The sequence below is a fragment of the Lemur catta genome, chromosome 7, assembly GCF_020740605.2.
Source record: "Lemur catta isolate mLemCat1 chromosome 7, mLemCat1.pri, whole genome shotgun sequence".
Lineage (NCBI taxonomy): Eukaryota > Metazoa > Chordata > Mammalia > Primates > Lemuridae > Lemur > Lemur catta.
The window spans coordinates 73,763,084-73,785,210 of NC_059134.1; the positions used below are offsets into that span (position 1 = coordinate 73,763,084).

General features: G+C 46.6%; 1 protein-coding gene across 6 annotated transcripts in view; it reads left to right on the forward strand.

The window, feature by feature from the left end:
• The window catches only part of NAV2 (neuron navigator 2), a 372,791-nt gene that overhangs the window by 330,417 nt on the left and 20,247 nt on the right, over positions 1–22,127 (forward strand). For 2 of the 6 annotated variants that reach the window (XM_045557674.1, XM_045557675.1), the window contains 10 exons: positions 2,919–3,002; positions 3,380–3,491; positions 4,813–4,958; positions 7,277–7,285; positions 7,694–7,866; positions 14,800–14,953; positions 16,128–16,290; positions 17,021–17,121; positions 19,257–19,352; positions 21,095–21,263. In XM_045557674.1, coding sequence (XP_045413630.1) covers positions 2,919–3,002; positions 3,380–3,491; positions 4,813–4,958; positions 7,277–7,285; positions 7,694–7,866; positions 14,800–14,953; positions 16,128–16,290; positions 17,021–17,121; positions 19,257–19,352; positions 21,095–21,263 — 1,207 coding nt within the window. Of the gene's footprint in view, positions 1–2,918; positions 3,003–3,379; positions 3,492–4,812; positions 4,959–7,276; positions 7,286–7,693; positions 7,867–14,799; positions 14,954–16,127; positions 16,291–17,020; positions 17,122–19,256; positions 21,264–22,127 lie in introns of those variants that run through there. The other 4 variants (XM_045557672.1, XM_045557673.1, XM_045557676.1 and 1 more) reach the window with 3 other exon arrangements.

Sequence of the window (22,127 nt, forward strand, 5' to 3'; positions counted from 1 at the left end):
GGATTCTGAGCTACACTCCTAGTTAAGAATTACAGCTGCCAACTGGTGCTCTTTGCTAATCCTCAAGTAGTAGTTCACTTATCAGTGAACTTGGGTTAATTCCTCCACCAACCTCATGTTGCACAAGGAGCCTTGCGCTGGGCCATTTGAAACTCTACTCTCTGTTCTAGAAGAGTGAGAGAGATCCCTTCTGTTATTCCAGAAGTGCATTTTGCTACTCATAAAACCCATTGAATCCCCTATTGTTTTAAAGTAAATATTTAGCCTTGCCACACACTACCGGCAGTGCTAACATGTTTTATTGTCTGCCATTTTTCTCACAGACCAAGCTGTGTTTGTTTTTCTAGGACAAACTACTCAAAGCCACCTTCTCTGGGTGTTTTTATACCACTCATGTTTGTTTTCCCTGGGAATGTGAGGATAGTGTTTGATGAGAAGGCTGTTGTGTGTCTCTGAGCCACACTCACGACAGCCTCTCTGACCCACATTTTCGTAATTGTGCTTATGACACAAAGGCAGCCCTTTCACTTGCCAGAAAAATGGGATCCACTCTGGTTCTTCAGAGCAAATGTGGTTTCTCTTTGAGCTTGCAAAAACACTTTCTCAATAGCAGTCTTCGTGGAGTCAGGTGTTTTTGTTTTTGTTTTTAATTGAATAGAAAATATGAATGCCCACAACTAGAATCATGGGTGGCAATCATCAGATGCAGAACAGAAATAAATGGGAATTCAGTCATTTAAATTTAACGTTGTCATTCCTTTGCAGTGCAAAGATAGCAAACAATCTTTTAGGTATCCATGCCCTGACCCGTATGTGACTATCTTGAATTGATTGGCTTTGATTTTGCCATGCTCTCCATAACAAACCAAAGCATATCTCTTTATTTTAAAATACAGAGGCATTTTCTCCATTTTTAATAGAGAAAGATGGTGCAGTCAGAAAGAAACTAGCTATTCCACTTAACACTACAAGTGGTCCTGCTCCCTGCCAACAGTTGATCCTAGAGATGTCTTAGCCTCAAACATCCCTGTGTGAAGAAGTTGGTAAGCCTCTGTTCACCCCTCAGATCCCTCCCTAGATTGAAATGTCACTGACCCTCCTCACAGCCCAGGACGAAGGCTCCCCCATTCCTATCCCACTTTATCCTTCACTATGTGCATCAGTCATCTTTTCCTCTAGAATTTTCCAACAAGATCCAATCTCACTTCTCCCAGGACTCCTCCCAAGTATGCTCTGCTGGCTCTTCTCGTCCCCTCGTCACTCTCTGGGTGTCTACTCTCCCTCCCTTCACCTGTGTTCTCAGGGAATATGACTCCTCTCTCAGTTTCTTATGCTACTTTCTCATTCCCAAACCTCTTTCCTTCTCGCTAAGTATCCATCCATTCCTGTGTTTTGCAACTCCTCAGTGGTCCATAGACCATTCTCACCTGTTTTGTTTGATTTAGTGCTCAGAATAACCATGGGGGAAAAATAGATATTGTTCCCATTTCATAGATGAAGAGGCAGCCAGGGCCAGGAGGATTAAATGACTTGCTCAGCATCACTAGTAATCAAAAGGAACTAGAATGAGAGCTGAAGACCTACGACTCCATATCATGTCCCCTTCCCCTGTGCCACGGTGCCTCCTTCATCTAAGTGCTTTTCTTTTCAGTCCTTTATGTCCTCATCCAACACTCATTTATGGAGTGGCTGCTCCATACCAGCAGTAAGGATACAGGGGTGAACAAGATAGACATGGTGTTAACCTTCGTCAAATGTACAGTCTGGTGGTCCATTTCATCTTCTGCTCAGATGCCTCTAACAACAGCATGTGCCACTATTCCTTTATACAAGTGCAGTTTGGAGGTTAGAAGATCCTGGCTGGCTAACGGATTCTTAAATTGATTGCTGGAAGTTCCCTAGCATGACTGTTGAAAAAGCAGCCATTCTTTATTCTTGATTTTAATGACATGACCAGGATCCTCATTCAACCAACCAGCATTTCAACTACTACTCTATGTCCCAGGCAAAAGCTGAATGTTAGGACACAAAGTTACCTCTTGTCCTTGAATAAAGTTGCAGACAAGGAGGCAGGCAGGAAAAAAAACACATTTCTCTATTCTAAGATATATTCTTTTTTTCATAAAATCTCTGAAAATTGGATGTATATTTAATTATAGCTGGAAACACTTTAAACAATTTCTTAGTAATATATAAAATAATGGTGCATCTGATGTCATATTCTAACAGAAGTGTCTAAAAGTGCGTGGGAGCCTGGGGGAAAGTGGAAACTCACTGGGGAAGTAGTGAAGATTTCTCCAAGGAGGAAGCAGATGGGCCTTGCATTGGCTTTTTATTAACCAGGATTATAATGAGCAAAATATGCCAACCACTTTGTTCATTCATTCTGCAAACATACTTGATGTGAGCCTCTACTACGAGCTTATCAGTTGGTGAACAAAAGATCATCCTGCAGTGTAGTAGAGAAGGCAGACATAAGTCAACAAGCATAAGACTTATGAGTATTTTTAACTATGAAATCACAAAACATAGAAGTGCCATGTGCTTGTGAGACTGAACATGAAGGGGCTAACCCAGTCTGGGTGTGTCATGAAGGCAAACGCTGAGAGCTCTCAAGGTGGATATGTAAAAATTAGTTAAGCAAGGAGAGGACTGGGGGGAAGAGCATTCCAGGCAGAGGGGAAAGGATGGATGATGGCCTTAAGGTGGGAAGGTGCACGGGATGTTTGAGCAAGTACAATGCTGGAGTAACTGGATCCCAGGGGGAGGCAGGGAATGGGATTCAAGAGGAATCTGCAGGAATGGGCAGAGGCTAGATCAAGTTGTACCTGTAGGATTTCTGTCTTTAAGACCCAAGGTGTTTTAGGCACTCTTGCCTTGCAAGATAACAGAACTGAGGCTGTGTCTTCCCCCTCCAGGCTCACCTCGTGGCAGCCTTTGAGCAGAGTCTTGGAAACATGACAATCAGGCTCCAGAGTTTGACCATGACAGCTGAGCAGAAGGTGAGGCAGAAAGGAGGCTTGCTTCCCTCCCTGCTTGGAGTTGATGACGAACCTAAAAATATTATTCTCTTTCCTTTCAGAGCATTGTGTAGATTTTAATGTACTTCTTGAACTGTTAGAATTTAATTGTAAAGAGTATGTAGGTCTGTTGAGGGAAAAGGTGGCTTAGATTGAATGATGATAATGGCATCAATGATGGATCTTGTGGTCACATTCCTACTTCTTTTGTGTTTGTTTGTGCCCATTGAAAAGGGATCTGAGTGTTCGAGTCAGAGGTTTTATTGAACTCCCTCATTCCCTACCCTCCCATACTGAAGCTAAGTTGAACTCTGTACAGAATGGTTTTAGGATGACCAATAGTTCTTTCTGTTCCTCAGGATTCAGAACTGAATGAGTTAAGAAAAACCATTGAGCTGCTAAAGAAACAGAATGCAGCTGCCCAGGCTGCAATAAATGGAGTAATTAACACACCGGAGCTCAATTGCAAAGGTAAAGTAAAAGAAACAGCCTTTAAACAGATGACCTGCCTGTCCTTAGGAGCCTTCCCCTGACAGTATATGATGCAACCTCCCTGCTAGAGGACAGGTGACTGGATAATTCAACCCTGTGTCAGGTGTGCGAGTCCTAGAAGGCAAACACCTTTAATTGGGTCACTTCTGGCCTCTGTGAAGATGGCTGTCATAGCTCATCCTCTTTGATGGCTCTCAAAAATGGAAGAAAATCTGTTTCTATTGGCAGAGTGTTTTACAGCCCTTCATTTTACTAACACTTTGATATTTACATGCTGATATGTGGGATAAACTGAAATAGTTCCTCCCTTATTTGTCCAGGAAGACATTTCTGAGTGAATTGCTTTGTCCTTGTGCATCTTAGCTGGGGCAAATGGAAAAAATGTGGGTGTGCGGGTGAGTTGCCTCCTGCAATGACAGTATTAACAGTAACATCAATAGAAGCAATATTGATAGCATTCATGGAACACTTACTGTGTTTTAAACACCATGCTAAGTGTTCCAATGATTTAATTTATTATCTTGTTTTCTTCCCACATCGTGCATGTGATACTGGTCCTTTCCTCACTGTACTGTTGAGGACACTGGCTTGCAGAGATGAGAGTCACTTCCTAAGGTCAGGGAGTAGTAAGAAACGGAAGTAAGACGAGAACCTGAGTCTGTCTAACTAAAACCTGTGCCCTGAAAGACCACTCTTTAGGTATAGTTCTGTCCTCATGAGGAAAACCATCTGCAAACTTTGTCGGATGTCAGTCATCTTCAGGGTCACTGTTCTTTTGGCTCTTGGGCTTCTGAAAAAGTGATGATAGAGTTGAAACGGGAAGGGTTCGCAAGAGCTGGCCACACAGAGTTGAGGGAGAAGAGCACCCAGGCAGAGGAACAGCACAGGGAAGGGCCCTGAGACGACGTGGGCTTGGTGCTGCCAGGGCCTGCAGGAAGGCTACTGCGACAGGGACCCAGAGAACGGAGGAGGGGCTGACGGCGAAGGTGACCGCTGCTGCAGTTCACGAGCACACTCTCAAGCTGGTGTTGGGGAGATTCTCCCTAAGTCTCCCTTGACTTCTGTTTTGTAAAGTGGGGAAAGGTAGACCTCATCAAGTTGACTAAAGAGGACATAGTCCCCACCTACCCAAGAATCTTAAAACCAGCAGTAGGGAACAGAGGTGATGTCTGTGTAGAAAACAGTAGTGCTCAGGTGTGTGGATTTCACTGGCAGGGCCATTCCCCGCAATAGAGGACAGGGCTCTATTGCCTGTCCTGCTCTATTGGCACCTGCTTATATCCCCTGCTTTGGTGTCCAGGAAATGGCCCCACCCAGTCTGCAGACCTCCGCATCCGCCGGCAGCACTCTTCCGACAGCGTCTCTAGCATCAACAGCGCCACCAGCCACTCCAGCGTGGGCAGCAACATAGAGAGCGACTCAAAGAAAAAGAAGAGGAAGAACTGGGTGAGTGTACCTGCACACGCTCTCCTGCGGACTGACTGACAGTCAGCCTCGGAACCAGCAGCCCCTCAGATAAAGCCCAGGCCAGCTCTCAACTGCAGAACACAGGCCTTTGGTAGTGGATCCAAAGAAACGGTCTGTGGACAGGTTCTTACTAAAATCAGTGTCGTGCTCAGCAAAACACTAGAAGTTATAAAATCACCACCACTTTGTAGTTTTTTATCTCTCATGAGACTTTATGTGAAGTACTCATCTTTCATTTCACATATGTGTCATTTCTTTCTCATTCTATGTCGGCCACAAAGTTCCAGGTACTAGAGCAAAGTTACTCTTAAGTGGTTTCTTCTTAATTAGTTCCAAAGTATTCTTTTGAGCTCATATCACTAGTTATCCTATTGTTAACAATAATCTTTATCTGTTTGTTTACATAACTGCCTAGGATAGCATCAAACCAACCTGTTCTTTGAAAACTTTTTGACCATGTCCTATAAATAAAAGTTTCATAATGTCAATGTTAGGAGTTAGTGAGTAGCTGTAAACTGGGGATTGTACCCTTACAATGGTGAGTTTCATAAAATCAGTCTCTGTTGCAGTGTTTCTCCCTGTGGCCCAATGAGCTACTTGAATTTCTGCACTGTGGTGTCTTGAACAGTTTCCCACCCTACTGGGAAAATTTCACCCTACTCAGTCCCCTCCTCAGTTTATAGTTTTGCCGTTGAGGCTGCAGAGCTCTGACGGACATTTGCTGCTCCCTGTCTTCAGCCAGGAAGATCCCAGGTGCATCTGAAGTTGGCCAGTGGTCAGAGGGCCCTGTTTGTTAGTGCTGATGGCATCATTTCCATGGTAGCTTCAGTGTCCTCATTCATTCTGTACACGTCTCACTCATTTTGTGTTATCTTGGATGGGTGGCGAGGTCTGGCGATAGGGAAGTTAGAGATTTAGTAATTTCAGTCATTGATGACTTGCTCTGGAAGCAAGCTAAAAGGCTAGTTCGGTGTGACCCTCTTCTCATTCTGATTAATTCTTTTTCTTTAAATTACTAATGGCTTTTAGCCAACACATTTGCTATGACTAAACAGAGAGGATTAACTCGTGTTGCTCTCTCTAATATGTGATAAATGTGCTCTGATTTGATTATCAAAGTGATGAGAGAAATATTTGCTATGAAAAATAGTGGTTATCTATCTTCTCCAATTCAAGAAATAAAACTTGTTTTTTGTTGCTTTAAGACAACTTTTGGTTATCAGTAAAGTCAGGGAATAATTGGCATCCTCAGCTAATCCCAAAGCTTAATCTTTGTAATCTCCTCTTCTACCTGGCTTTTTACCAGAGGGAGAGGCAAGGATGTAAGTTGCTAGTTTGTGTGTCTGATCCTTCTGTTTCTGTGACCACTCTCTGGAAATATGATCAGAAGGAGAAAGTGGGAGAGAAATGGTAGGTAGATGTGCCCACAAGCTGGGCCTGCGGTTTGTTACGGATGAAACACATGGATGGGAGAAAAATCTCATCAATTTTCAGTGTGGCCCATTTTCTGAATTTCTCAATGGCTAAGAAAACCCCTAGAATATATTTTCATGAGGAAAAGAGACTTTAGAAAAAGGAAATTACTTTTTGAAAGGCCTTTTTTTCAAGATGAAGCATTATTGTTTTGGCCTGGAAAAATAAATGCGAATCATGGCTTTTAGAGAATATATTGCACTTTCATTCTTGATGTTCTCCTTAGAATTTTCAGGTTCATCTCATGGTTTGGGGAAATAGTGATATACTAATTCCTTTTTCCCAATAGAGTTAATAAATTTCTTAAAAATTACTGCCCATTTTTTGAGTAACAAGTGAGATGGCTAATTTCCTGCTTATTAGATCATCTTCTTATATACGAGGAGAGCAGGAATTCCTCAGTAGATAAGTCAAAGAGCCATGCAGCCCTCTGGGGCCAGTGCAGCAGTAAAGCTAGCATTGCTCAGAAAAGAAGGCCTCCTCCTCCCCCCAAATTAAAGCACAGAGAGATGACTGGGAAGAGACAAGAATGGAGTAAGAAGCAGGGAAGGTGAGAGGCAGCCGTTCCAACCACAGGGAGAAGCTGGGAGAACTGGAATTGTAGGGGACTGCCTACCTGCTATCCCTTCCTTTCATAACAGAGAAAGATGCCCCCAAAGCTTTTAACGACTCCTGCCCTCCTGGAAACCTCCTCTGTGTGTGGTGTTTATTATTAGCCATGTTGTGTCTGAAAGTCCGAAGCTTTCCCTGTCACTGGCTTTATCTGTTAAAAATTGTCTTTTTTCCTTCCCCTTCCCCATTTTTGCTTGCGTTTTCTCTGGCAGGTAAATGAGGTAAGCAAGACCAACTTTAATATCAGATACCAAGCTAACCCATCCATTGATATGACTAACTTCATCCACATCCGTCACCGTGTCTGAGCATCCTGCTTTGTTGCTATGTAACCTCGTCTTCCCAACATCCATCTGCTGAGCCAGGCTCTGTCTTGCTGTTGGCATCTAGCCTTGAGCCAAGAGTAGGCATGGAATGTTACCCACAGGTTCAGTCCTTTGAGCTGTCAACACCAGATAACTCTTCTTCCCGTAATGCACTGATTCCAGAGAGCTGTTGGGAACCTTTTCCATTGGTTGGGGGCGGGGAATGTGGGAGAACTAATTGCTTTTTTGTGTGCATGTCCCTGTTTTGCCAAGGCCCAAGCATTGGCTGCAGCCCCTGCGAGGCTGACAGTCTCGTATATTCAGTTACGCAGCTCCTTCAAGCAAGCTTTCGGGAAGAAGAAGTCCCCCAAGTCGGCATCGTCTCATTCGGACATCGAGGAGATGACAGATTCTTCTCTGCCTTCCTCGCCGAAGTTACCGCACAACGGGTCCACGGGTTCCACTCCACTTCTGAGGAATTCTCACTCCAACTCTCTGTAAGTCTGTCTGTCGACGTCACCCTAGTCAAATGACATCTTTGGCCTCTAAGAACTCTGGAAAATAGGCGTGGTGAGGAGTCCCATTACGATACATATGCTCCTTGGGATCCTTTATGTGTTGCCTTAATAGGAGTGTGCATGTTCTATCCATGCTTTAGGACTGGAAAGGTTGAAAGAGAAAGGAAATTTAGGTTTTAGTTCTGGTGATGTCAGTGTCTGTGATTAGCTGGCTGGACTTAAGCAAGTTGCTCAACCTCTCTTTGTTGCCATATCTTTATATGTCAAATTGAGATAATGGTGGTTGTCTGCTTATTATTCTATCCTGAGGCTGAACAAGGTGAATGGGTATAACAGAGCTTGCTTCCCACAGCAGTGAGAAAGGCTGCCTCTGCCCAGTAGGGCTGAATGCCTTTTGAGACCATGGCATACCAGGCCTAGAATTAGAGAGCAGGAGTACAAGTAGTCTGCAAGGAAAGTTATCAGCGAGATGAGACAGTGTCTGGAAGGAGAGGGGAGTTGTAGCTGTGGTCAGAATACCCACTGCGATAGGGTTAGAAAAAGACGTTTGGCTGTATGAACTTCAGTTTCGTCATTAGTAAAAATGGGGTTAATTACGTCTACCTCAGTGGATTCTTAGGAGGGCCAAGTTAGATACGGTGCATTAGGGCTTCTTTCTTCCTGTTCCATCTTCCTTCATGCTGAGGAAGCTGGGTCTACGGAGCTGACCCTAAGGCCACTTAACCAGCCAGCCCACTGGAGACAGCAGCTTGCATAGGTGTCCTAAGGCTTTCCCCGTGGGTACAGGGAGTGCAGGGAAGATCAGCCTGTCCGGGGGTGAGGGCTTTGTCGCATCCCAATGGCATGGAAGGGAGGAAACGGAGTACAGGGTCACTGCTTTTGAGGAACCCCTCCCACCAGTGAAACATGGCCCTGTCGGGGTCTCCATTTCACTTAATTAGATTATCAGCTCCTCTTAAGGAGCACCCTAGTAGGAGGGTGGCCACAGGGATGTGTACTCCTCTCTGTGATGGGCGAGGGTAGCAATCTGAGCAGGAGAAGGAAGAGGACCCCCGAGGCACTGGACTGCAGCGTGTCCCTGCGGTGCCCAGCCCCAGCGCCATGTGTTTTCTTGCATGAAGGATTAGATGGATGACTGAGAGTATGTGTCCTGTTAGCCCTGCAGAGTGCCTGGGAAGTAAATAAAGAGCCAGTTGCAGTCTGCGCGTGGTGGCTCACACCTGTAATCTCTGGGAGACCAAGGTGGGAGGATCACTTGAGGTCAGGAGTTAGAGAACAACCTGTGCAAGAATGAGACCCCATCTGTCTCTACAAAAAAAAAAAAAAAAATAGAAAACTAGCCAGGCATGGTGACATGCCCCTGTGATCCCAGCTACCTGGGAGGCTGAGGCAGGAGGATGGCTTGAGACCAGGAGTTTGAGGTTGCAGTGAGCTTTGATGACGCCACTGTACTCAAGCCAGGGTGACAGAGGGAGACTCTGTCTCACAAAAAAAAAAAAACAAGTTGCCTGTGACTCTCACATGTGCATCATCCCAGAGCATCCCAACTCATTTGTTTCCTGACCAGGAGAAAAAGGAATTCATCCTCTCTCTATTTACTGATTTAAACTTTCCGTACAGTGACCTGTGTGGGCAGAACACTATTCCAGGTGTTCTGAAGCGACCAGATTCTCCAGCCCTGGGGGACTAGGGACTGGTGGAGACGTGACACAGTGCTCCTGAGCTCCACTCTGTGCAGGCACCGTTCTCGGGTCTGGTGACAACAGTCTGCAAGACAGATAAAGTTCCTACTCTGATAGACCCGGTACACCAAGTGGGGAGATGGATGTTAAATCCTGAATAAACTAGGAAAACCAGATATTGCTAAGGGTTAATGCTGTGAATTAAAATAGTGCTGGAATCCAGGGTACCTTGGTAGCAACCTTAGATGGGGTGGTCAGAAAGGGCCCCTCTGAGGAGGTGACATTTCAGCCGAGATCTGCATGGCGGAAGGAACCACTGAGTTAGTTCTGGTCGGTAACATTAGCTGTTATAACAAACTCAGCCCAAAGCTCAGTGCCTTTGCCAGTGACTGTTTATTTCTGGCCCACTGCAAACCCAATGCAGATATTGCTAGTCAGCAGGCTGCCTGCCCTGTGGCCATGTAGGCACTGAGGTTCCTGCCCTCCATGGGGCCGAGTCCTCGCTCAGCACCAGGGCCCAGCCAGTGGGCGGGGGAGGGGAGAGAGGGCAGAGGATCCTGCAGGAGGGATTTATGGACCAGGCCTGGAAGAGGCACACACATCACCTCTTCCCACAGCCCCCTGACCAGGACTCAGGGCCGTACCACCTGCAGGGGAAGAAGTGAAGATGGAAATGGGCTTTGGTGACCACATAGCGGCCTCTGCCACTCCAGCCTCCCAATGAGCAGGGCGGCCTTCCTGACCCAAGAAAGATAGAACATAAGGAACCTAACGTGGAGGTGGGCTTCCTGTGTCTGAGAAGGAGAGGGATGGCCAGCAGGGCTTCCCCATGGTGGGAAAGGAGGCCACAGACATGGGCAGGGCCTAGCTAGAACACGTAATGCTTTGAAATGAATGTGCATATGATTGCATGTGTCATGGGTAGATGGCAGAGAGTTTGGAGCAGGAATGTGGATAATCTGAATTAGTGGAAAGGAGTGTCGGGAAGGAAGAGTGGAGGGAGGGAGATCACCTGGAGGCTGATGCCACTCGGCCCATTTGCCATTCTTCGAACACTCCAGTCACACTCTCCTCGAGGCCTTTGCCCCGGCTGCACCCTCAGCCTGGTCTGCTCTTGCCTCGGATATTTATTTCCTTCAGGTCTCTGCTCAGTGTGACCTTATGAGTGAGGTGTTGCCCATCCACCTTGCACAGAGCCACAGCCCAGCGCCAGCCAGCACTCCCCATTGTCCCCCTGTCCTCCTTTATTCCTCACCACTGCACATATTACCATGGGACACCTGGTGTACAGATTGTCCTTGGTTATTTGTTCTCTGTCCCCTACCCTAGGTCTGCAGTAGAGGCTCCGTGGAGGTGGGTGCTCTGTTGGTTTTGCAGATGCTGAAATATTTGGTGGAATGAATGAGTGACTGACAATGGTGGGGAGTTCTGGGTGGAATCAGGATATATTCTTGAAGGAAAGTTGACAGTACACGGTGACGGATTGGATGTGCAGTGTGAGGGAAAGAGAAGAATAATACTCAGACATTCCTAGACTTGCAATTCGAGCACCTGCAGTGGGTGGGAGACCCAGATGGGGGCAGGGCAGGGTCAGCAGCTCTGGTTTGGCCACATTAAGTTTGGGATGCGCAGAAGTCCCCGTATGGAGATGCTGGCCCGGAGTCCTGGGAGGTCTGGGAGACACGGGCTCATGGGTGGTATTGAAAGCTGCGTAGCTGGAGGAGTTGTCCGAGTGGCTGAGTAGAGATGAAGGAGACCAAAGGTGCAAGGGCTGAGCTCTGGGGCATTCTGGTATTTGAAGTTCTCAAAGAGAAAGCAGAGCAGCCAGCCAGGGCAGTGGGAGGAAACCAGGGAGCAGAGAGAAGAAACCGTTGGAGGCGGGAGTAGGAGCTGGGCCAGAAGTGCGGGTGGCCGAGTGAGCCGAGGAGAGAGTGGTAGTGATGCGCTCACTGGGCAGGACCTCTGCTTCCAAGCCACTCTCCCCGGAGGGACGGGGCAGGATAGACTCTTGGCTCCCAACCCTTTTCTTACATTCCACAGCATCCATGGACACTGGAGATGTTTGTTTTTGGTCTAGTTTTCCAAAGGGTGGGCTAGGAGCATATGCTTATTTGTAACCTTGAAAGGTTTGTAAGAATGTGCAAATCTGGATGTGAGAGGGAGTTCAAAGAAGAAACCAAAGGCAGAGGGGTTGGGCTTAGAAAATTTCCCAGCCCGTGGGCGAAAGGAATGGTAGTTGTGGGAAGGCATTTCCCATACTTGAGGCATTTAAAATTAGGTATGCCACCAGCCCAGCATCTGGACAAGACAGCAGGAAGAGGCCGGAGGAATGGGTTAGGGACTGAGCAGAGAAAAGTATACATCGGATTGCTTCAGTAAGTGGACAGGCACGTACTGAGCACCTACTGGGTGTAGTTCCAGGGCACAAGCTCTGGAGCTAAGCACACCTACCAGGTTTGATGCTGCCTCTGTCGTTTTTAAATAGTGACTTCGGGCATGTCATCTCTGTGCCTCTGCCTCCTTATTTTAAAGATGGAGGTAATTACAGCACCTCTTGGTGGAGTCAGTAATGTACGAAGTAAGTGAAATGCCTAGCCCACTTGTTCATGTATTCAGTAAGCATTTACTGGTAACCTATGATGCGTTGGTCAATGTAATTAGTAGCCAAGCAGATGGTCACCTACCTGTTAAGTTCAATAAAATTAGCAGTGACAGCATGAGTCTACTCAGGGTGGGAACCAAGAGAGAAGGCTCTGTCTTGAGCAATAGGGTTAGGCACTAAAATTTAGTTGAGGCTGTTGCAAAAGAGCTTGTTTTCAACATCACTTTATGTTGTAGGACATCCCTCTCACATGGCCTCACTATCGTGTGTTTCCAAGAGCTGGCAGATTTTGGAGGAGCACAGGTGGACCTTGTATTTCCAACACAGACTTCTTCGTTTTAGTTTGCTTCCCTTTGTAAAGTCATTGTTTGGCCAGGCTCTGCAAAGCAACCCATGTGACACATCCCACAAAGTGGGTGCCAAGGAAATATTGTCCCTCTTGCTGAGAGAGTCCTCTGGGGAAAAGGTACAGACCACGTGAAAGAGACTTGAGCAAAGTGCCTTGGTGGGGACAGACCAGTCTGAGGCAGCATGAACCGGAACAGACTGTTTTCTGGGCCTTCAGGATCTGGGCAGGGCATGGTTTGGCTAAGAGCGGAGCGTCATGGTGGAATTTTGTTCAGACTTTATACTCCATTTAAACCAGGAAACCATAGTCCTCTCAAGAAAGAACCGGTTTTTGCAAGCTCCTCCTGCACACATCCCAAACAAAGAAAACAGTGCTCTAGAGTTAAACCTCACAAACCACAGGCTCTTCAGACCCCAGAGAGCCGGGAAGGAAAGGATGATATGAATTCTACAGACATTTCTGTCTCTCTAGCCCCTTTACTCCTAAATCTGTTGGCCTTCATTTCTCCTGGGTGTGAAATGGGAATAATTACATGTTCAGGAGTTCCTTGGATTTTTCAAGATTTTGAGGCTGAGAAGCTGCCTTGATTGCTGACAACTTTTATTTTCTTTGTATCTCTCAAATCAAAACAGTTCAAGTGCAGGTCAGGAAAATAGCAACAGAAAGATTTGGCTGTTCAAGTGTTTTTCTTCTAGTTCTTTCTGCCCCTGAAATACAATTGCATCTCTTTTAGCAATGGTATAAGCCGTCTTCCTTTGGCAATTAAAATTTCCACACCCTCAACCGTTTTTACAGGTCAGGTTTTGTTTGGCCCCAAATCCAGCACTTGGGTCTTGGAGAGCAGGCTTGCGTGATCATTTACTTCTGCCAAGATCACATGCTCATCATCGCTTTCAGACATAATCAGCTTCAGCTTTGTAACTTTATGAACTTGGGGTGGAGGGCAGTTGGTTTTTTGGGTTATTTTTTTTTTTTCCTGTTTTCAGTCCAAGGAACGTCAAAGCTTTCTATTCTGATTCACCCAATACCCCAGATCCTGTGACCTTTGAAATTCACAGAGTTTTATGTTTTTTTTTAAGAGAACTATCTTTTTCAACATATCTATTCGTTGTGACTTCTGTGGTCATCCATTTTGTGTTGACTGCCGGGTGTTTGAAGAACAAGCCTAAGTAGTCAAGTAGCGCACGGCTAGAAAGACCACCTCTTAAGAAAGAGGAACTCAGTAGGGTCCCACAGCCACCTGGATCTGGTGCACAGCTGAGAAAGGAAGACATTGGTCAAGCCATTGCAGAGTTTGATATAACCTTGGCTTTTACGACACATCATCCTCTCTGGTCTCTACCTCCCTGAAGGTGTTTCTCTCCTTGCCACGAGTGTATGAAGCGGTGTGGGGGGTGGGGAACTAAAGAAGCTTGCTCTCTAGACACTTGTAGGGGAGTGAGTTTTTAGAATGTGATCAGACAAATTCCTTCCACCCATATCGTTAGACTTCTTCCACATTTTAGCAAATAAAAATCAGCCCTCAGCTGTCTAACCTTGGAGTTTCTAATCTTTATTTTTATTTATTTATTTATTTTTTGCGACAGAGTCTTGCACTGTTGCCCAGGCTAGAGTGAGTGCCGTGGCGTCAGCCTAGCTCACAGCAACCTCACACTCCTGGGCTTAAGCAATCCTACTGCCTCAGCCTCCCGAGTAGCTGGGACTACAGGCATGCGCCACCATGCCCGGCTAATTTTTTCTATATAGATTTTTAGCTGTCCAAATCATTTCTTTCTATTTTTTTAGTAGAGACGGGGTCTCACTCTTGCTCAGGCTGGTCTCGAACTCCTGAGCTTGAGCGATCCACCCGCCTCGGCCTCCCAGAGGGCTAGGATTACAGGCATGAGCCACCGCACCCGGCCTCTAATCTTTAAAACACAGTTGACCTTGCTTCTCTGAGTGGGGTTAGAAATCAAAGGCCACGTGGTGTCATCACAGGGCTCAGCTGTGTACACACAGGGCAGGGGGTGGGGATCAAACCCCGAAGGTCACTACTCTCTTTTGCCATCTCCTGCCATCTAATAACCTCTAAGTTATTAGAATTTTGCTGAAAGGCACACCAAAGCCATTCTGATTGTCAGAGCTCTGCAAAGAAAGTGTAGAGAGGTAATAAAATCTGTGAATTTCAAGTGCTTTGGTCACCTCCAGGAAGCACCAGGCAGCTGGTTATATATAGTTACTGCTGAACAAACCTGGTGGTTGACGTGGCCCAGTGGTAGGTAACATTTCTCTTTCCCCAGGATCTCGGAGTGCATGGACAGCGAAGCCGAGACAGTCATGCAGCTCCGAAATGAGCTGAGAGACAAGGAGATGAAGCTGACAGACATCCGCCTAGAAGCCCTCAGCTCTGCCCACCAGCTCGACCAGCTCCGGGAGGCCATGAACAGGATGCAGGTGAGCACCCAGGAGCATGGGCTGAAGCCCAAGGCTGTCTAGGAAGGAGCTCCAGGAGGCTGCTCTCTGCCAAGCCCCAGGGCAACATCCGAATCTGGTGGCAGCCCTCTGCTTTCCCAGCCTCTCTCCTCCGTCCCTCCCACACATTGCTCAAAGACCAGTCTTTTGAAAGAATAAGGGTAACTATTCTCTCTCTTGCATAAGACTTCTAGAGACTCCCCGGCTGCTTGTGGCATGCAGTGCGAGCTCCTTCACCTGGCCTTCAAGGCCTGTCAGGGGGTCCTTTTCACTCTTAATCCACACCACCGTCCCAACTCTGTCTTCTGACTCAGTGGCCAGAGGGAGCCACTGACAGCTCCCTTTGCATGCCCTGGGAATGTCTGTTTCATACTGTTCCCTCCACTGGGAACATCCCAGTGCACATCAAATTGGACCTTTCCCCCAACACTCGCAAAGCCTTTCCAAGTCTTGCAGCGGGAAGACTTAGTGCCCTCATCTTAGTATTCCCACAGATTTGTTCTTACAGCCCTCTCACCTTCTGCCATGCAGTAGGGATATTTGGGGTGTTATTTTTTATATCCATTTTTCTGGACATAGCACCAATGCCTTGCACATAGTAGGTGCTTCATAAATATCTATAGAATGAAAGACTCCTGTGTGATACGCTAAATGGGACAGCACTGGAAAGCGGTGTTTCCCAGAGGAGGTTCCCTGAGTCACTCGTTCCATGAGAGGCTCTGTGAAAGGAGAGCTCCTTGATCAAATCCATTTGGGAAATGCTGCACTCTGTGTGCCTCTCTCAGATTCCCAGCACAGAGCAGCTCATTAAAGGTTCTGAGAAGTCCTGCAGTAAAGAAGCCTATCAAAGCCAGAGTTTCACAAACCTCTTAGATCCTTTACACGCTTTGCCACTTAACACTCAAGCAACAGACTCGAGGAAACATGTCAGAGGTCTTTTCAAAGGCGGGTTCTCTGAAAGGATGCGCCCTCCCCTGCCAGATGTGTCTTGTGTATACAGCAGAGGCAGCAAACACCGCTGAATCTCTCTGATGGTGTTACTTGCCTTGCTTGCGATATACTACCTGGTTCCTGCAGAAAACGTTCATATCCTTCCCCCAGAACAGGCTATTCGCATTAAATCTACCTAAGTGAGCTTCTCCCTTACTCTTTGCAGAGTGAAATAGAGAAGCTGAAAGCGGAGAATGACCGGCTGAAGTCGGAGTCTCAAGGCAGTGGCTGCAGCCGGGCCCCCTCCCAGGTGTCTATCTCTGCCTCCCCTAGGCAGTCCATGGGCCTCTCCCAGCACAGCCTGAACCTCACTGAGTCAACCAGCCTGGGTGAGTAGCTCATAGGGCTTGGGGGCAGGACCAGACCTGCACCTGGCACTCTGGTCTCCAAGCAAGAGCCCTAAGAGAAGTAGCTAACAGATCAAACGGAGAGGCAGCAGGCGTGTGTGCACTTGGGGTGTGTGTGTTTGGGTGTGTGTCTGCTACCAACATGAGCCCAGCCGTTAGACCGCTCTCATGCTTTGCTCCAGCACCCCAAGTTCTCCAAGCCCTGAGCTTGGGTCCCCTCACCCACCATGCTGAGTTCTGTTTGATCCATTTTAAGACGCTGACCTGCAAGCTGAATGCTGCATACAATCCCTATAGCAGCAGGTCCCAGTCGGGGCAATGGCTTGGTCTATGGTCTTCCTGCCTTCAGGATGGATCCCAGGCTGGTGCAGTCATCAGTGAACACAATCTAGGTTTTCTTTGTAAGCATATTGAGGCTGACGCTTTTATTTTTTATCCATGATGCTGCTATTGCTATCGTTTTGGTTGAGTCTTCTCCCTCGCACTTCCATTCGGCAAGGTGCATCGTCAGCCTGCTGGTTCCTTGGTTGGTCCACCGTTGGTTTCTGTGACTGCGTTCTCCATTGTGCCCCCTCCCCCAACCCCCACTCCACTTTCCCCGCACCCCGACACCTGCTTTGTCCCGCTGCTGTGCCAACAAGCAGCGGGGGTGTCAGGAAGCCAGCTTTGCCGTCCCCATGTGCCTAAGGCTGTTGATGTTTTCCATTCGCAGACATGTTGCTGGATGACACTGGTGAATGCTCGGCTCGGAAGGAAGGAGGCAGGCATGTTAAGATAGTTGTCAGCTTTCAGGAGGAAATGAAGTGGAAGGAGGTTAGTTGGATCCCTTTCCCTGCTCTGCCTGTCCCTTGCCCAGGTAGAACTACCTAGCTTAGCAATTCAATCATAATACCCGGATCGCCTCGGGGCCTGAGGCGATCTGGAAATACTACTGACGCTTCTCTTGACTAACCCTAATCCCCAGCCGCATTTGACACAATTAAACTGACTGAACAGCATTTCTCTTTCTCTCATGTTTGAAAGTCTAATAAAAAGTACTAAAAATGGTCCCACACTGCACTTTCCTGTAATTAACCAAACACTAACATCCATCAGAAAGGGCTTTTCTGAACTTAATGTATTCCCAAAGCACTTCAAAGGCAGCTGCGCACATTTAGGGTCCAAGGCACAGAAATAAGCTGGCTGGATTCAGCTGACCGAGCACCAGTCTCACAGGTCTTCAGAGGCAGCTGGCAGGGCAGACACTGAAAGACGGAGACATCCAAGTCCCAGGAGCGCTCAGGTGGCTGGCAGCGGGCCTGGCGGGACGTCCTGACTCACCGAGGCTGGGGAACCTGCGTTTTCTAAATTCAGTATCTGTTTTCCTCCAGAGTCTAGGAACTTCTGGAGTCTACGCCACTGCCAGAGACAGCTTTGAGGTGGCGGTAGGGGTTGACGCTGAAAGTTGAATTTTAGTCCACAATTAACCCAGTGATGCCCTGGATGGCCGTCTCTCGAATAAATGGGAAAAGGTTTCATAAGTCAGTATTTCAAGTTTCCTTGAGTTTTTTCTTTGCTGTTTCTTAGCATTTCTAGCCAATATGCTACTGTAGTTCCAGACAGCTAGGGAAGCCGCAGTGCCCACCAGAACGAAGCATCTGTAGCCAGAGGTTTTTTTTGCCAGGGGATTCCACTTTGTGGCTGGCTTGCTAGCTTCACCGAAGGGGATAAGCCCAGAATTTTGGAGCATCCAAGGGGTTTTAGCATCATCTGTCCCAGGAAGATACAATAAATAGCTCCATTTAAAAAATGTAGCTAATAGAGTGATGGACTATCGGGAGGGGATTTATTCTTACAGCATTCTTATAGTAAATGCACACGATACAGTTTATTCTAGCAATCATCAATATGAACAGATAAAGCTTACATTTTACAAGAGTTTACAAGTCAAAGATTGTAGCATTCTAGATCTCTATGGCATCCAGATGAGGTTGGTCGGCCAGGGGTGGTTATTTCCATTTTACAATTGAGAAACCCAAGACAAGCATCACTTACTTGAGGCCACAAGGCAAGTGGTGAGGTCAAATCATGTCACTGCAAGGCTGGTGCTCTTGTCTCTGCTGATTTTGCTTAACTGCCAAATGCCGCTTCCTCCCTAACTACATTCCTATGAGCCTGTCAGGTATCTTAAAACGCAGCAAAATGGAATGTTCTATCAGCATTTCTTTAATCGGTGTGATAAGTTAGCTCCCATTATTAAGAGCCCTGTGGGCAGAGATGCAAAAAAAAAGTATAAAAAGATTATTTGGAGGGTGATCTTCCTGGAGTTTTACTAGTTTTCTGAATTAAACCTTTGTTAACTTTTAATTAGAAGAAAAGCAATACATGTTATTTAAAAACAAAAAAAGAAGGAAAAAAGTAGAAACACATTCTGTCCTGAAGAAGTTTTAAGATCTAGCAAGGATATAAGCTTGATATGCAAATGAGAGAAAAATACTTAAAACTAAATATAAATAAGTACAGAATATATTATTATATAAGTTGTAAATAGAACCTTTGCAGCAATGTAAGCTCTGAGCCTGGTGGGGTTAATCACTGAAGGCTTCCTGGAAGAGGTGAGTTCATAAGCAAGGTTTGAAAAGAGAGAGATGGCAGACAGGAGTGGGGAGAGTATTCCAGGCAAGGGACGTGTGATCCATGCAGTGTACAAGGTACACAGTTAGCAGAAGTTTCCAGATTCCAGAGAGATCCTTTCTTGCTGACCCATGGATTGTTGTTTTAGCAGTAATGCAGGGAAGGGTTTTAAGACTATTACATTCCACCTAAGTTATATCTGATGTTGAAACAAATAGGACTTTTGTTCCCTTCTCAAACCATTGGCAGAGTTCTAAGGCAATCTAAGTCCTCTGCTGAACTGTGTCGGATGAGATCCACCTGTTTTTCACCTGCGCACGTTTCCTTACCCTTAGGATTCCAGACCACACGTCTTTCTCATTGGCTGCATTGGAGTTAGTGGCAAGACGAAGTGGGATGTGCTCGATGGGGTGGTTAGACGGCTATTCAAAGTAAGTGTCTCAAGATGGCAGCCACGGCAGTACAGCTGACGTGGGGGCTGGGGAGGGGGGCGAGGCTGTGTACTGAGCCTGGCCATCTCTCAGGCCTGTCCCCTCCTCAACATCCTTATGTTGCTGAAACTTGTTCCCTGGCCCTCAAGGGAATGGAAGGATGATGGTAAGTACAGACTGGTGGTTGGCCAAGCTCTCTCCACCTGCCCTTCGCAGTGGTTGGCCAGCTAGTGAGAGTCATTTAAGCAATTATTTGATCCTCACATGGTGAATTGCTGAAGGTCCAGATCTCTTTTCACCTTAGAGTTGTGTCTTATTAAATATGCTTTGGAGTACGTGATCTGTGGCTGGGGCTTGGCCATCAGATTTCTCTCCTGCATTTTGGGGGATTTGATCTGACTTGCCCAGCATCCTGTGCCAACCCCAGAGTCTCCCATTCGGGCTACAAGTGACATTAATGTCTGATCAATGGCCAGCGTCAAGGATGTTGGCACACTTATTTCTCTGTTCTTTCTAACCACATCATTAGATTGAGTGGTTGCCACAGGAAAAATAACTAATGAGTACCAAGGTGAACCTTGCAACACGAGGTAATTTGAAAGAAGCTTTTGACACATTTTTTCTATTGTCCTGAAGTCAACAACCATAGTGTTCATTAATTATATCCCCCGTGTAGTAATAATAGCCTGCATTCTTTTGTGCCAGAGACCATGCTAAGCCTGTATTTTCCCACTTAAAGGTGAGGAAAGTGAGGCTCGGCTTGGGGTACTTGTCCAACATCATGGATCTAGAACCAGACCACGTTGGTCTAACTTCAAAACCTGACTCAACTAGTACTCCATTGTCTTCTTTCTAAGCATATAGATCCAGCTGGCGTCATACAAACAAAGTTCTGTTATTTGACCAAAGACTGTTCCCCATCTTAGAACGTCAGTCTGTAGAAATGTGGCCAGGCAAGAAATACGAATGGCTCAGAACAGACCACTTCTCCTACCCAGGCCAAACCTTATGTTTGCTGGTGGCCAGTGGGCCCATCCTTGGATTAGAGTGACAACAGTTTGGGCTGAAAAGAGCTGCCGAGATGACCTAGTAATTGAGGAAATGAGACCATTCAAGGCCTGTTACTGGGATTACACCTAAGTCATGGTGTGGCCACCTCATGCATAACCCATGGACCTTAGCATTATGTTCACTGACCTAAAACCTTTTAGTCACTCCCCTAAGAGGGAACACTTTCCAAATTAAACACACATTTTCCTTCTTTAAAATCTAGAGCCGATGTTTTTCTGGCAGCCCTGTATTTTGTTCTCTTTCTCATGGGTATGATCGTTGAGCCAAAAGAAGAGGATGGTAGAGAGATTTCCTGTCAGAATCACTTTTTCGTGAATTTTCCACACCATCCACAGGCCCCAGTGCCTCGGAGACTTCAGCTGAACTTGGGGAAAGCAGCCTAGCTTTTCCATGCTTGGTTCATCTAGACTAAATGTCCACAGTCTGGTTAGGGGTTTATTTTTTTTCCCCCCTTCCTAACCAAATAAATCTGTATTCTAAGAGGCCCACGACGCTGGGACATTATCCCTGTGGAAAGCCAGCTCTTCTCCCCCTCATCCCACAGCTCGATTTCAACTCCGACATCATCCGAGAAAGAAGAGAAGATGGTCGTAAATCAGCCCGTGAAGACATGAGTCATGGGCAGATTTTAGCCACATCTTTGATAGGGTCTTTATTTTTATCTCTTCCAGGAATACATTGTTCATGTGGACCCGGTGAGTCAGCTAGGGCTGAACTCAGACAGCGTTCTCGGCTACAGCATCGGGGAAGTCAGGCGCAGCAACGCCTCCGAGAGCCCCGAGCTGCTTCCCTGTGGCTACCTGGTTGGAGAGAGCACAACCATCTCCGTGGCCGTCAGAGGTAGTCTGGCTGGCTGGGGAGACTGGAGCTTTCGGGAATTGCTGTTTTTGTTTTGTGACTTGGCACGGTCCACCGTGGCCGCAGTTTTGTTTGTGCATACGTATGTGGGTTGCTTTTTTTTTTTTCCCCCTCTGCTACCACAATTACTCTTACCTAAGCAAGTTGAACAGTCTTGTGCTCTTTCAACCACCTTCGGAAACAAATAGTTTTAGTTTATTGCTTCAATTATGTAACAAAAGGTCCCATTAGCCTTATGATTCTGAGATGGTGAAATCCTAACAACCCTGTTGAAATGGGGCTCACCCAATGCCCACGAATTCCTCTTGCCAGCCAGCCTTGGGCGTGGGCCCGTTGTAAAGACGGGGAAACCACGACTGGCTGTCGGCTACGGAGGCGTCGCTGTGAGCATCCTGATGACACTGCTGCAGCTCTAGCCCACGCACGATGCTGCCAGAGCTTCCGACTGCCTCATTGCCCGGAGGCCAAAGTGTGTTCCTTGGAACTCTAGGTTCACAGAGTTCTCTGTGGAAAACAAAACTTTCCTGGCCAAATAAGTCTGGGAAACTACATCATTATCCCCGTTCGGGTTTGGGGGTCGGGGACAGGAGTACACTGTTACATTAAAGGCTCTATCCTGTAATGTCCTAACTCCTGCTGTTACAAAGGCTGTTTAGTCCAATCTGTTCCAAATTTATTTGACTACAAAACTACATCATTTCCTGTACATTATCAACCACCTGAGCAATAGATGTTTATAAATACTGTATGTGCTGGGCTCATTCTTTGCATTGTCCTGTTTATTAACTTCCGTGAAAGGCACAGATCTTGACTGCGGTTTTGACGGCACAATTTTCCAGCTGTCCG